This window comes from Dendrobates tinctorius, unplaced genomic scaffold (genome assembly GCF_039654945.1).
Source record: "Dendrobates tinctorius isolate UK_male_01 unplaced genomic scaffold, ASM3965494v1 ptg000011l, whole genome shotgun sequence".
NCBI classification, from domain to species: domain Eukaryota; kingdom Metazoa; phylum Chordata; class Amphibia; order Anura; family Dendrobatidae; genus Dendrobates; species Dendrobates tinctorius.
The window spans coordinates 75,021,824-75,038,026 of NW_027361679.1; the positions used below are offsets into that span (position 1 = coordinate 75,021,824).

Below are 16,203 nucleotides of genomic sequence, written 5' to 3' on the forward strand. Positions count from 1 at the left end.
TCTTGAAAAGTTTTACCCCTCCCATATACTAATGTACCACAAACAGGAAGTTGATGCCACCAACATTCCCATTTTATTTAGGTGTATCCATATAAATAGCCCACCCTGTATATTACTGATCCTGTATTTTCAAGTAATTCTTTAATTTTAAATCAGTCAAGCAACCGGTGCTGCAGGCGGCATTTCAAGTACGCAGTTGGGCAATTTCATACATTTGCATTTGTCACAAAAATAAGAAAGAGAGAGAGGCATAAATGATAAGGCATTTTATTGGTTTCCTGTAGGCAAAGTGTGTTATTATCATTGTTAAATATATTTTTAATCGGACATTTAATTTTGCTTCCCAAATACCATTTGGGGTATGTAACAGATGGGGCTTGGCCAATCAGTAGCTCTTAACACCTTTACCAGTAAGGATCGACAAGGGGAGCTCTCAAAGTCACTAAAAGTGGAAAATTTATTCAGACAGATTTTCACATGCAAGGTTTGTACAAATTATCAGAGATTCACAGCATGACCAGAAAGTTGTTTTTTTTGAAGGGGGATAACCTGTTTTATTGTCAATGAAAATCTGGGTTGGTATTGACAGAGGTCATATGTCACTCTGTTCTGTCAGCTGGCTCTCACAAAATTCTTGGTTGTATGTTGTAGCATTTTATTGCATTAGCGGTTTGTTTGCAGATAAAGAATAACAACCAAAAAGAAATCAACAATTACTTATTGCTTAGTTCTTGGGATAATAAATTCTTTAGAATTTTAAGTACCTTGCAATATATTTTTTTTCTCTTTTCTTTCACCAGTTCTGTTACATTCTTCTGAGCAATAAATTACTTAAAACAGAAAAGAATACATTACATTCTGAAAAAAAAAACATATAATAATGTAGGACTTTAAAACAAATGAAACAATTAACATAAAATAATGTGAAAGTTGTCTCCTAGTTCTGTAGCCTAAATATAAATAAAAGTCATTTATAAGTATTTAACTTTGTACACACATAACCAGGAGAGGGCTAATGACGCAAAATGGATATCAAACAGTAATAAGTAAAATATCTAGGAATGTGTATTTACAAAACAAACATTAAAAAAACATATATTGGATTGTGTGATATGTGCCAGTGGTGTTATAACTCTGCAGCGCTTGTTAATAAAATACAATTTTCTAATAGCCAATATGGCCTAAAAGGCAGAGGCAGGCATTACTACTATACACTATTATGGGATATGCTTTGAAAACTACAGGTGCAGATATTTAACAAGCAAAGTTTTTTAAATCCATGTCAGTTTTGTTATGAGTCCCACAAATGCAAGTGTAACATATTTTCTATCATAGAATTAAAAAAAATACACAAAATATAAAAAAAAAAATAAAATGGAAAACATGTTTGGAAAGCAAAGCATCAAGCGGAGAAGAGTTACTAATACGAAATGCGCAAGTTCTCCCGAAAGCGCAAACGTTCAATCCCATTTTTCTTTTTTATTTGAATCTTAATATTCTGCAATATCTGTAAAAACCAGAGAGAATGATTTTATTTTCCTCTTAGGCAGTCAATTATCTGGAAACTGGAATTAATTCCTGTAATTGGCACCAAATTGGAAAACATCTCTCTAGAATTTAAAATGGAATAAAAACCTAACCGAAATTGCATCATTCCTTTGCTAATCACAGTGAAAAGGGTAAGCTATGAAATCCGTTTACTCATACAATCTCCAAGAGAGAAATATTAAAAAAAAAACTAATGGACAAACATTTCTTTCGCTCTCTGTTCAGTACTCTTAATACACTGTCAATAATTGAGTATGGAAGACCATTATTGTAGTATTTTACCTGTCCCAAGAAATTAGGTAGTTTAAAGGTAGAATCATGCTTAACTAATCACTGGGAAAACATGATGGATAAAAAAAGTCCTTCTCTGTAAAAGGTGCAATATTTCCAACATGTATCCAAAGCTACTGAAACTACTAACAGTCACTGAGTCTTGTTTAATCACTTTGTCATGCACATTCCTAACCAAATGTTCATGCATGGTTTCAGCCTGTAGAATGCAAACGTGCTTTTCAAATAAATACGTTTTCATTATATCAAAATAGAAGACCCACTCTCGCTTCACTACCTAGAAATGAAATTCACACACTTTGCATACCCATCCTATAAAAAATAGAATTCAAAGAAATTGAAGGTATCCTCTCACACAAGGCTTTTATTATTCTAAGTAACAGATTTGCTAGCTAGTCTATAGTGTCGATATGTCTTAAGTCAACCCTGTAAAACATACATTACATAGAAAAAAAAGAAAAATAATAAAAATGGTCAAAAATAATTGCACCTTTGTGTTCAGTTGCCTACTTCGTTCATATTGAATAAATACATTTTAGTAGCATTTTTGTCTACTGGGTATAAGGATTATCTTTTGGGGGAAGTTTATATTGAAGGGGAACAAATGATGCCCTATGTCATTATAGTTTTTTGGCAGTAATTGAATTATATTAACTGCCTCTACGATGCTCATTTTCCAGTAGTAATCAACTTTATAAGTAAGTAGTGTGTATGTCATAGTAGCATTTGCATTTCCAATAAGTATTAAACATTGTTTATTTGCAGTCTCTGTTATCCTGCTATGATTAATAGTAGCATGCTTTTTAATCTACTATTAGATCACAGCCTCATAAGCAAAGCTTTGGCCAGCAAAGAGCAGACATAAACAGGTTGTATACTGAAAGCAAAATAACTCTTCTTACAAAAATTGTATGAGTACTGCATCATAGGGACAGTTAGTCTACAGTACCACAAGCAAACAATAAGGGATTGCTGTAACTCTTGCAAATCATACATTCAGTCTACACTATTAATGCAATGCACAATAAGCCATTAAAGAAACAGAAAGAAAGGAAAAAAACAAACAAACAAAGGAACAAGATAGGGCAGTTTTGCAAAAATACTGTGGGACAGCCATCACTTGGACATACAAAAACTGTTTTCAACATAACATAACATAAAGGCACCATTGATGTCTTTCTTATTTTGAAATACTGTAAAAAATTGCTACATATGGCACATAACACATTTGTACATATACTTAATTTATAAAACGTTTCCTGTTTTCTACTGCAGAACTGTTAAAATAAAATAAATTGTTTAATTTAGGTGGAATACTTCATTTATATAAAATAAAGTTTTACAGGTGAATCTATGTTTTATTTGTTTTATACAGCAATAGGGTCTTGGTTAGCTATTACACTGGACAGCCTTGCTTGTAACTCTTCTTGTGTTGAGAATCGGCTAGATGGGTTAGTCCTACTGTCTGCAAGCCGGTATGCACTTGCTGACTCTAAGCTGGTCGCCAGGGGATTTTGTATACTCAGAAAAGGTGTATCCTCGCCTATTCTTTCGTCTTCTGTCTCGCTCTCAGATGTACTGCTCTCGGAGCTTGTGTCAGTGTCCAGTTCTAATCTATTGGAAATATGACCATTGGGTTTTGTTCTTTTTGCCCTCCTGCTGTTCACTAGTTTCTTTATAGGCTCCATTGACGGCTCGTATTCTTGCGTTGTTTCATATTCCTCATCCTCCACTATTCTTAAAGGACTTGGTGGCAGGCTGCTACTGTCATGAGCAGGATTGTGATGATAAGAATTATACTGCTGGTTGTAATGGTGATGATGGTAGTATAAGTCATATCTTTTATCTCGTAATCTTGGAGGTGACACCAAAAGCAGTGGTCTTTCTTCTTCTATGAAGGGACTGACAGCCACAGAAGGAACAGATACAGCTAAGCTAGATACGGGTGGAGACATTTCCAAACAAGGTGATTTGGGAGATAGAGGAGTCTGAAAATCTACAGGTGACAAGCGAGCCGGTGTGGTCATTGCCGAAACATATCTATGCCATGCAAAGCAAAAAGAAAACAAAAATTAGGTGTTACATAATGAAATAATTTCATAAAAGTTTTACTCATACAAAAAAACAAACTATTCCAAAAGTTCTTTTTTGCTCTAAATATAGAATAATATGGGTTTTCCAAGACTTAGAACATTGATACATTGCTAATCCACCGATGTTTGATTGGTGAAGGTCTTTCATCAATGAGCTGTGTGCTGCAGCCCCTTTATTCTACTCACAGACATAGCTATTTGTATGTATGGGTAATCATATCTGGTACGTACTGCAGCTTTGTTCCATTCAAGTGGATTATACAGAGCTACAGTACCACAAACACGCTTATATGTACAGGTTTTTATCGGTGTAAATAATGAAGGGTTTGTGATGATCATTAGATAGTCAAAGCCCTTCCATCTGGCTGATTTGCAAAGGTCCTGGGAGTTTGGATCACCAAACATTGATGGCCAATCCTATAGATGTATAACCATATCAAGTGTTTATCGTATATAATACACAGGTGGTCAAAATTGTTGGTACCCCTCGTGTAATGACAGAAAAACCTACAATGGTCACAGAAATAGTTGAATCTGACAAAAGTAATAATAAATAAAAAATCTATTAAAATGAACAAATGAAAGTCAGAAATTGCTTTTCAACTGGCTTCCACATAATTTAAAAAAAGAAACTCATGAAATAGGCCTTGACACAAATGATGGTACCCCTGAAAATAATGTGACAAAAGGGACATGCTAAATCAAGGTGTGTCCACTAATTAGCATCATAGGTGTCTACAATCTTGGAATCAGTGAGTGGGCCTATATAGAGGGCTACAGATACTCACTGTGCTGTTTGGTGACATGGTGTGTATCACACTCAACATGGAACAGAGGAAGTGAAGGAAAGAGTTGTCTCAGGAGATTAGAAAGAAAATTATAGACAATCATGTTAAAGGTAAAAGTTATAAGACCATCTCCAAGCAGCTTGATGTTCCTGTGACTACAGTTGCACATATTATTCAGAATTGTAAGATCCATGGAACTGTAGCCAACCTCCCTGGATGTGACCAAAGGAGGAAAATTGATGACAAATCAAAGAGATGGATAATATGAATGGTAACAAAAGAGTACAGAAAAACTTATTTACAGATTAAAGGTAAACTTCAAGCTCAAGGAACTGTCAGATCGCACCATCTGTCATGTATGAGCCAAAGTGGACTTCATGGGAGACGACCAAGGAGGACACCAATGTTGAAAAAAATCAGAAAAAAGCCAGACTGAAATTTGCCAAACTACATGTTGACAAGCCACAAAGCTTCAGGGAGAAAGTCCTATGGACAGATGAGACAAAAATGGGACTTTTTGGCAAGGCACATCAGCTCTATGGTCACAGATGGAAAAATAACGCATATCCAGAAAAGAACACTGTTCCTACTGTGAAACATGGAGGAGGCTCTGTTATGATCAGGGGCTGCTTTGCTGGATCTAGCACATGATGTCTAGAATCTGTACATGGTACAATGAAATCTCAAGACTATCAAGGGATTCTAAAGAGAACTGTGCTGCTCAGTGTCAGAAAGCTGGTCACAGTCGCAGGTCATGGGTCTTGCAACAGGATAATGACCCAAAACACACAGCTAAAAACACCCAAGAATGACTAAGAGGAAAACATTGGACTATTCTGAAGTGACCTTCTATGAGCCCTGACCTAAATCCTATTGAGCATCTTTGGAAAGAGCTGAAACATGCCATCTGGAAAAGGCAACCTTCAAACACGAGACAACTGGAGCAGTTTGCTCTTGAGGAGTGGGCAAAAATACCTATCAAGAGGAGCAGAAGTCTCATTGACAGTTACAGGAATCATTTGATTGCAGTGACTGCCTCAAAAGGTTGTGCAACAGAATATTAAGTGAAGGGCACCATCATTTCTGTCCAGGCCTATTTCATGAGTTTTATTTTTTTTTAAATTCTGTGGAAGCATGGTTGAAAAGCAATGTCTGATTTTCATTTGTTCATTTTCATAGATTTTTTATTTATTATTACTTTTGTCAGCTTCAAGTTATTTCTGTGACCATTGTGGGTTTTTCTGTCATTAAACAAGGGGTACCAACAATTTTGACCATGTGTGTAATAGGTTTAGCATACTATTTGTAATGGAAATGCTACTTTCCTGTTTGATCAATCATGTATTTGCCTTAGACATATTTTCTTCATATAAGATAAACTGTCTTGCTCCCTTATTAATGGTTCCACCTATGTTCAGTTCTCCTAGAATTTGGCATCTTTTTCTGACTGTTTTGTTATGTAACTTTTCAAACAATGCTGAGCAATAACTAATGCTATCAGCCAAAGAAGTCACTGAAGTCTCAATCTTTGGAGTTGTTCAAAGACAACCATAGGCGTAATAGGACATTTAACTGAAGTAATTTAATCTTCCTTTCTAACTATATAGTCATATAACTAAAATAATACTGGTATTACAAACCAATACCAATAAATGTGTACTGTGTAATGGCTGTCTCTGACCATGCAGAAACATGGTCGGATATACCACAGCTCCTGGACAGGGGAGGATGAAAAAAAGCAAACAGACATTACAGCATGCAATCACAGCTTTTCATTTTTGTGAGGCAAAACATTTCACTGCCTATTTTTAATCAATGTTTTACCTCAAAGAAAGAATCAGCTGTGCTCCGGTGCTGTATTGTCTGTATACTCTCTTTTGCTTCCACCCTGCCCAGGAGCTGTGGTATGATCAGACCATGTCCCTGTACGGTCAGACACAGCCATTACACCGTACACAGTAGAGGCACATTTATAAGATTATATCTACACAGGGACAATTTTTTAAACACATCCAATTTTGGAACTTATTATTATTCCAACATCTATTGATTAAATTGTATCACTGACACATTTTTCCCATTAAAATTAGTGCTGTAATCCTCATAAAAAATACTTTGTATATACTGCTCAAAAAATAAAGGGAACACTAACGTATTGTTTAGTGCTCCCTTTATTTTTTTGAGCAGTATACTTATATCTTACCTGCTCATTTAGTGATAGGTGTGTGCTTCATCGGGTTTATTCAGGTTTGTCCCCACACACGCTATTGGAATTGTTCCCAGGGTGGCGCTGACATCACTGTATATCCCAGGCTTGCACAGTGTTTATTGTTTTGCAGCGCTTGCACAGTGTTTATTGGGGGAGCCACGCTTATATAATATGTTATTGATGAACCGCACTTGTGTATTGTCCATCGATGATCCGCACTGCGCGTCACAGTCTATCAATATCTGTGAGGAGTGCAGCGGCTCCGGTGCATGTGCGCACAGTCAGTGAAGCTGAGAACTAAAACCTCGGGTAGCATAAGCCGCTTGTCAAGATGCATGCGCGGATCGCCTATGGACAATGCGCAAGCGTGGGTCAGAAATGACATATTGCGCAAACGCGGCTCCCCAATACACACTGAACATATACAGTGATGTCAGCGCAACCCCTGGAACAATTCAAATTGCGTGGGCTGGGAATGCAATGAAACACACCCCTACGACTAAACGAGCAGGGAAGATATAACTATGTAAAGTGCTTTTTATTAGGATTACAGCAGCAATTTTAATGAGAAAAACGTGTTAGTGATGCACATTGCATCTCTATCAACACACTGGCGACACTTTACAGAAGAATAATATAGATAGTTACGATGCATAATTTGTAGATATGTAAACTTATTAAAATTATAATTTTATAGTATGAAAATAAAGAATATTTTAACATGCATCTCACCGCAATAAAGGGGGAAGCAATTTACAATCATTTTAATTGTTATTGCATTATAGTTTGATGTACACATATTGCAAGAACGTACAGTGCGTAATGCCATAATAATTTATAACAAATGCACTGAATAAGGTAAAACATGAACACAATCTATGTAATATTTAAAAATGCCTTATAAATAATTCAGAACAAATAATGACACACAAAAAAGACATGACATACCTTTCACTGTGGGGTGAATCTCTATATGAATCTGGAGTGTCTCTTGCATGTCTGAGATAACTACAATCTCTGGGGCCTCCAATGCCATTAAGTCGTCCTCTTGGCCCAGTTGGACTTGTGTGTCTACTGTTTTCTACTGATGATGTGACGATTACAGAATGACTCTCTGAAATAATACTTTCAGACTGCCCGTTGCTCCAGCTAGTAATATAAGAAGCAACATTTTTTTAAAGAAGAATATTTATTATCACAAAGAATAATACAGACTAATACATGTGTGTATATATATACAGTATATTACATATGAATATATAGTAATGCAATTAAGTAGTAATGGAATGAATGGAAGTATTGGTGATACAGAATCAGCATGAATGTTTTTAAAAATACAAAAAAAAAATTAAAAAAATTAAAGTTTAAATCACCCCTTTTTCGCCCCATTCAAAATAAAACAATAAAAATAAAATCAAGCATACACATATATGGTATCATCGCATTCAGAATCGCCTGATTTACAATAAAAAAGATTAAGCTGATCACTAAACGGCGTAGCGAGAAAAAAGTCAAAACTTTTACTTTTTTTGTCGCCGCGACATTGCATTAAAATGCAATCACGGGCAATCAAAAGATCGTATTAGCACCAAAATGGTATCAATAAAACGTCAGCTTGGCACGCAAAAAATAAACCCTCACCTAACCAGAGATCACGAAAAATTGAGACACTACGGGTCTCGCAAAATGGCCCAATTTTTTTCTTTAACAAACTTTGGATATTTTTTCAGCACTTAAATAAAAATGAGTCTAGACATGTTTGGTGTCTATGAACTTGTAATGACCTGGAGAATGAACCGGAAAATCATATCATTTCCAAACAGCAAACCAAACAAGAAACAAGGATCTCTAATATGAAAAAATTCTAGTAGAGTTATCAGATCATGCTGCAGAGTAATATATGATCAGAAGATCCAATTAAAGAATTCAGGGGATTTCTCATTAAATAAGTATGAATTTTACTATACGCATTAAATGACAGACAAAAGGTGTTCAAAAACAGGTAAAAAGGGCCGGTGCTATACAAATTATAGATGGTAAATAATGCACTGGACAGATAAATATGCGTCTCACAGCACATCCGCAACAGATGGAAAAAATAAGTGGCAGTTTGTTCACTAAAAATTAACCAGGTACCAGACTTTTAGGTCTGAACAAAGCCATACATAATATGCAAAATTTAACAATAAAAATATGAATAGGAAAAGTGGGGCTTAGAAGAGATTAGCTCATCATCACTACCTGATAGTGAGTAAAAGATTCTGAGCACTGAAGCCTAAGGTAAAAAATATACACGTGAAATAGAATGTAATGAATTTTTACCTTGAGAAAATCCAGACAGAGCAGTATCTATCCCACAAGTACCTCACTCCCACTTTCAGTGGCCACCCACTTTATCTACAAATCACCATGTTAAGACTCATATATAGTCTCTAGATGGATGTATCGCTGCCCACAAAGTTTATCTTTTATAATTTTTATTTCATTTCACCAAGTATGTACTATCTTTACACTCTCAAGCAGTCAATAATGTCACAGGTGCTCAAACTGGCCCCACATGGGCTCATTGTAGTGTAGAGGAGCAATGAGTTGTATAATGGATTAATTTATTCTAATATAACCTAGCATTCGGGAACACCTAACACCATTTCCTTTGGCCACAGTTAATAACTGTTAAAATTAATTGTTCTCTGTGAAGTATGCACTGTTACTGTGGCTTCTGCTTTCACTACTTGTACATTTCCCCATTCATTCTCAACTGATGTTTGTCCATGCTCTCATGACATTATAATTCTGAACGCACTACTCTTAAAACTACTGGATGAATCCTCCCTTCTGTATGCAGGACTGTGGTTTACTGAAAAGCTATGACCCATTCAAAGCACAGACAGGAAATGTCTGTACTCTGTGCTTTGAATGCACTGTAGCAGGAAGTAAGGCGCTAGAGGTCATATAATCACATGTGACAGCTCAGGGACAGAGCAGAATTTTAACAGCAAGTAAATTATGAGCATTCTTCTAGAGATGAACAGTTCAATTTAGAGTTAAATTTCCTGAAATGTTCAGGACCCCACAAATTTGACCAGTCTGAGATTCAGTAATTAAAATGTATTTTAAAAGATGGGGGCCAGCCATGTTGTGCATGTAAAGTGTAAGGGTAGGAGATCAGAGGACACAGCTCTTTCCATCTAAGTGCAGAAAAAGTCTTAATCTGATCGAAGTGCACCGTTTCAGTTCTCAAGAACATTGAACATGGGAGTGCTTGTCATAGTATGAGAACACTTCATCTGAGATATACTGCAATAACAGCATTGTAATACCACCCCATTTTATTCTTATTTTTCACACAATTCACACAATGAGGACCCTCTCTCTATCTATCTATCTTTCTCTCCATTTCAAGTATTTAGTGGCTTTCCTGAATTATGAATCCTGGTAAGCTTCTGCAAATCAATTTTTTTCTGAGAAATTTGGCAATGCTGGTATATTTGAATTTTAAATGATTAACCCAATGCTAATTTTTTTCTTTTGTCATCGGCTTTACATGCTTTAGTAATTTGTGTGCCTGGAGAACCAATTTAATTGTTCCTTTCTTATTGTACAGTATGGCCCCAAGTCATAAAAGACTGGCAATGAGTATGTTGATTTTGATGAGACAGCATGTTGAAATCAGATGGTCCAGATTCAATAAGAGTCAGATAAGTGTCTGACAAGTGGAGTGCTCCTGTGTGCCATGTTGGAAATCTCACTCTAGTCAGGAGATTTCTTGCATAAGGAATGCCACAATCTGTTATTAATTTGATGAGCTGTTGTTTCAAGCTCACACCGCACCCCTGCCAATTTTGGCAGTGCTTGGATAAACTGCTTTGAAAAGTTGCAACACTTATGTGCAAACCGGAGTGGCATAAAAGTTTAGCAAGTTTTCAAAGCAATTTATGCCAGAACTCTGGTGAAATAGCTTGGATGAATTGGGGCCAAAGTCTTTTGTATGTCTTTTCACTGTGGACAGGGACATCCACAATTTAAAAAGTTCTTTTTTTATTTCTAAAGTCCACCTAATATTGTTAACATTTCAGAATAAACCTGAATTGTGAAGCAAATGGAACACACATCAATTATGTTAATAGCAATATTAATATTCTTTTGATTTATATAGCTAAATACTATTTGATCACTTTACTTATTTGTTATTTTTTTACATTAAATGGTTACACATAATTCTTTTGGTTCCCTTTGAAATCATTCATACCTGTGGCTTGGTGTTTGAGTTACTGTTGTTGAATGATGTGTTGTTGAAGTATAATGACTTGTTGAAAACGATGTTTCCGTCTCACGTTCAATTACGTGTTCACTGGATATAACATTTTTTGAAACATATTGCTGCAAAAATGTAAAAAAAAACAACAATCCTTTACTGTAGTTCAAGCTATTTGGAGCATTAAAATGTCTAATTTTAGGATCATAACCAGCTCATTTTGAAATCTAAACACTATGGTTAACATTAGTTTTACATTTAACGACAAATAATGTTAGGAATATTTGGGAAAAAGTGGGATAAGTTTTAGGACAACTCTAAGCTTGACTTGGTCTATATGGGTAAATTATTGTGGTTTATACTATGGCTATTAAATGTCACAGATCTGGAATAACAATATTATCATTCCTTATGCCTTCCTTGCAACCTATAAATAATTTAGATAAATAAATTTTTTTTGTATCTAATGTACATTGAAAACATATTTCACCAATGGCTTAAATAAAAGTTTAAGTGTTGGACTGCAATTTTGCTTATGGGAAAATAAGGACCCTCAGTTTTTTTTTTGCTATTTTGGAGTGTTTATTGTTTTATTTATATATATCTTGTACTACTAACCAAATTTTATCTGGAAGTGCAAAATACAATTCTGTGATATTTTCAGGTATAGATCAAGATTTCTAATTATAAAATTATGTCTATATCAGTTACTTTAGAACAACCTACATTTACCAGCTGGACATTTTCTGGTGGTGGATTAGGATGATGTGGTCCATTTGCCATGTTGACCATATTGTTCCGCTCTGATCGTAGACTCTGTCTTAGGCGATCATGTAACTTTTTTCTTTGTTTCCTAAAGAGATATATAAAATAAAACATTAAGCATTTTAACATAGTAGCATGTATTATTTTTTTCTGTACAAATTCTTTAAATATTATTTTATATATTGAATTCAATCTATTATACAATAATATTTCTTACACATTACTAAATTAAAAGAGATGAGTTGATTAGAAATGTCTACATTTTATTTTCTTACTTGAATAACTATTTTGTAAATAATTGATGACTTAGTCTATTAGATTTTTATTGATTTTTTTGCACTTGTGAGTGAAGAGATTTTTAAACTCCTTCAGTACACTACATTTATCTCTTGGCTCCAAAAGAAGCATCAGTCATAATTTAATTGATTGCCATCTTATGTCAGAAGATTAGATAATATTAAATATGACCTGAATACCATTGTTGAAAATACGTATGTATATTTACATAGCTATACCTAATCTTATATTCTGTTAACTCATTATTAAATTTAAGAAACATATTTTCAACACCAAATTTATTATTCTTTTCTAAAATATTCTTATTAATTTATATAATAAAAAAAATAATGAAAGAGGATTACTTGGTTTTGCAGTAGGCCACAACACACATGATGCCAACTACAAGAAGAGCAATACAGATGCCAGTAATGGTGAGCACTCTTTTCTGGTACAATTCCTCGGCTTCTAAAAAGGTAAAAATAGAAAATAAAAAAAAGATGCACTCAAACTCTAAATTTCTAATGTGATACCATTAAATCACAACATAATTCTCCTATTATATTGCTAATTACAATAAGCAAAAATGTTTCAAAATATATAAACTTAGGATATTTTTTAAATCAAGACATTCAAACAATTAAAGATAAAAATTAGAAACAGAGGAGATATATAAATAATCTTTCAAAAATATTGTAAGCCACAATGAAACATATCATTTCTGATGTAGATCTTGTGAAGAGTCATTTTGTAGTGTTAAAACACTAAATCAGAATATCGTGTGTAAGAGCCGATATAATAAACTGCATTAAAGGATATTGACACATTTGGGGACTTTTTTATTTACTTGCATTTATTTTGAGCAAAAAAGCATTTTTGCATTTGGGTTTCATTAAAAATGTTACACCATTTAGCTTTTACAGGTTTTGATTCCTTGCAGAATGTTGGTTGATAAATTAGTTAATTCAGCATCTGTCAGTGGGCTTGTTCTCATCTGTGAATTTGTAACTTTTATCTGTCCTTTTCTGAAGTCCTCTCACCTGTTTTATGACCAAAATGTTAAGTCTGACTTTGATGTGCTCTGTGGTCATTAATCAAAACAACAGAGCTTAGAAAAATACATTTATAAAATGTATAACTAACTAACTAATGAAATCTAAAATAACTCTTTCTGCAACCAGAAACAGACAATCCAACACAGAGGCTGTACAAGGTAAACATTGCAAAAAATTTTAACAAAATCAATTGCAAAAAAAATAGTTTTGCATTTAAATAAAATGCTCTTAAACTTGTCAATATCCTTTATTATTACTTACTACTAGTCAGAAGTCTTAAAATCTATTTTGAACAAAACATAACTTTTTCAACAAAAGAAATAATATAAAACCTTCTGAATGGGAAGATGTTAAAGGGTTGCATGAAATAAGTATAATGTACTTGCATTCTTGCATAAAGACTGCCAATGCTGTCCATAAACTGTGTCTGGTTTTCATTTGAATAAGATAAGAATGATGTTCTTTCTAGAACAAGTCCTCTATTGTTTCCTAAGTTCATACAACCCCTTTAAAAAAGATGTTTCTGTAGTTTTAATTGTATATGTAACATTGATTTTAAATTTGAAAATTAGATCACTAGAAATTATTTTAATTCATTAAATTATCTGTCTTCACAAGATTGCATCAGAGAAATATGTAGACTTATAGTTTTGATATTGGCTTGCATATATTACTCCAATAAGAAGCAAACTAGCATTTAACTCAAGGCAAGCAGATCTTTCAAAGTAAAGACATTTGTTTTTTGAAGTGCACTGTATCTTAGAAAATCAAATTTTTAGGTTCATCTCTCTTGTAGCTTATTAGCAAATAGTAGGGAAACATTGGACATTCAATATTGTGATAAAGTTCACTTTAATGGCAACAGTGGAAAAGTCATTGTACCACAAATGGGATGTAAATGTGAACAATTACCCATATTGTCTCTTATCTTTTGGAAAAATGTTTATGCTGAACAGTATATTCAGCATAATATACTTCACTTCTCCTTAACATGGTTTAAGCATAAATGCCAGCCCCAACCCCCAACGCCTCATTTCCTTAAAATAATTTCAGTGCGTAGAGTATCTCAATTAGATAATAGAAGAAGGCCAAACATTAAACTTGATACCATAACCCATTTGATGGGATTTATGAGCATAGCATGATGATTTAATAATTTCCTACAACTATAGTAAGCAGCAAGAAAGTTTTAAATAACTTAGAGAACATATGTTGCAAATATCTTAAGTATTTTTACTTTAAGCCCCTTCTTTTGTACCTTAACAAATATACAATGTGATGCTTAGCAGGTAGCTTTGTGTGCAAGCAAGCTGGAAATGAAGACAAGTACTTTTTATCCCATAGAGTCTGTTATTTTACCTTTTCCCGTTAATTTATTTAATTATCAAAAAAACACTTATGGTTTAAATGATCTTTCTACTTAGAAGCTATATTTTAACAAATAAAAAATATCTGTATTGAAAAAAACAATAACATATTGGAGGTTAATATTATTTGTTGATAAATTTTATATGTGTATTCTACTTAGAACTCAAATGTTTTAGTATGAGCAAGTCATTCCTTATAAAAGCAAAACTTAACAAATGTTTAGTTTTTTATTATTTTAATCAAATTTTATTTTTGGATTTAATATATAGATTGGGGCATCTTTTGTTATTAGAGGTGCCGAAGTCAGCATTTGGAATTCCCTAGCTCGATTGCTGACAGTGGGAAAAAGATAAAGAAAACGGGGCACAGGTTCAATGGAAGTGGCTAAAAGAATTTGTGCCTGAATTAAACTTACCTGACAAAACAGTTTTTTACCATTAAAAACTATAAAAAATGAAAAATATTTGCAAACATTCCCTCCAGAATTAAGAAATTGGTAATGTGATGTTGCCAGCAGAAACATATTTTAAATTAGGTTTGGAAATTAAAAAAAAGAGGAAAATACATTTGTAATTAACTAAATGGCCAAGGTTTCCTAAATAGCCTGCAGGCATTAAAATACTTTGAAGGATATGTATGAAAAAGTTAGCAAAAGCAGTAGAAAATATTTAATGTAAATTTAATTGAGATTTGTTTCTTAACATTTTTGAACAATATGCAAAAGTATACATTAGAAGGTGGCTAAAATTATATTTAATACCACTCATGAATTGTGAATAAAAGTGTCATGGGATCAATATTTATAAATTATTTCTGCTTTAATCAAATTAAATAATAGAAGCCCTACTAGTGTTAGAACCAAATCAAATATGAAAAGTAGTAGCGAGTTAGAAAATCTAGTAAGTACCCCTCCTAAGAGTTATTTTAAGATACAGTGCACTTTTTGCATGGGAATGAGGAATTTGCAAGCCAATGTCATGATCATGAAATATGCAGTTAACAAGTTGTGAACATAGTTAAACAAAAATGAACAGCAAAGATTATTAATAAAGTGAGAGAATTCAGCTTTTACTAAGGGGAAGTTGCTTTGATTACAGAAAAGAAAAATAAAATGGGACAGGATTAGAGAGAAAAAAATCATGAGGGATAGGTAAAGTAAGAGAGGGATTTCATAGAGGAAACAGATTAAGGAACACAAATTAAGGAGTCAACTGTAGGCCTGGCACAGCATGCTTGATACTGGAAAAAAAGAGTGAGGAAATGCTTGAAAAAAAGGTTGAAGCAGAGTTTGAAGGGATTTCTCATACAGCATAACCCCTGAACTACCTATAATTGTGGTTAACTTTGTTTTAGGCTGTTATTTTGTATCTGAGAAAATAAATCATATAATGGCAAATGAACATTTTAGAATTATTGCTCACACTCGAAACTGATGCCAATCTGGTATGTTTGAGAAACTGATAAAACCAATAGACAAAATAATCACACATATGACAGCATGCTATTGTAGATATGTGTATTATGATTATTGTGATAATGAAATCATGAAATAAGG

At 33.7% G+C, this 16,203-nt stretch overlaps 1 protein-coding gene across 7 annotated transcripts in view; it reads right to left on the reverse strand.

Annotated features, from left to right (window-relative positions):
• Window positions 1-251: 251 nt before the first annotated feature.
• Window positions 252-16,203, reverse strand: part of NRG1 (neuregulin 1) — a 1,024,711-nt gene continuing 1,008,759 nt past the window's right edge. For all 7 annotated transcript variants that reach the window (XM_073543387.1, XM_073543376.1, XM_073543367.1 and 4 more), the window contains 5 exons: window positions 12,591-12,693; window positions 11,911-12,037; window positions 11,179-11,309; window positions 7,878-8,078; window positions 252-3,879 (listed from right to left, as the gene is read on the reverse strand). In XM_073543387.1, the coding sequence (XP_073399488.1) occupies window positions 3,207-3,879; window positions 7,878-8,078; window positions 11,179-11,309; window positions 11,911-12,037; window positions 12,591-12,693 (1,235 nt within the window). In that variant the 3' untranslated portion in view covers window positions 252-3,206. The remainder of the gene's footprint in view (window positions 3,880-7,877; window positions 8,079-11,178; window positions 11,310-11,910; window positions 12,038-12,590; window positions 12,694-16,203) is intronic.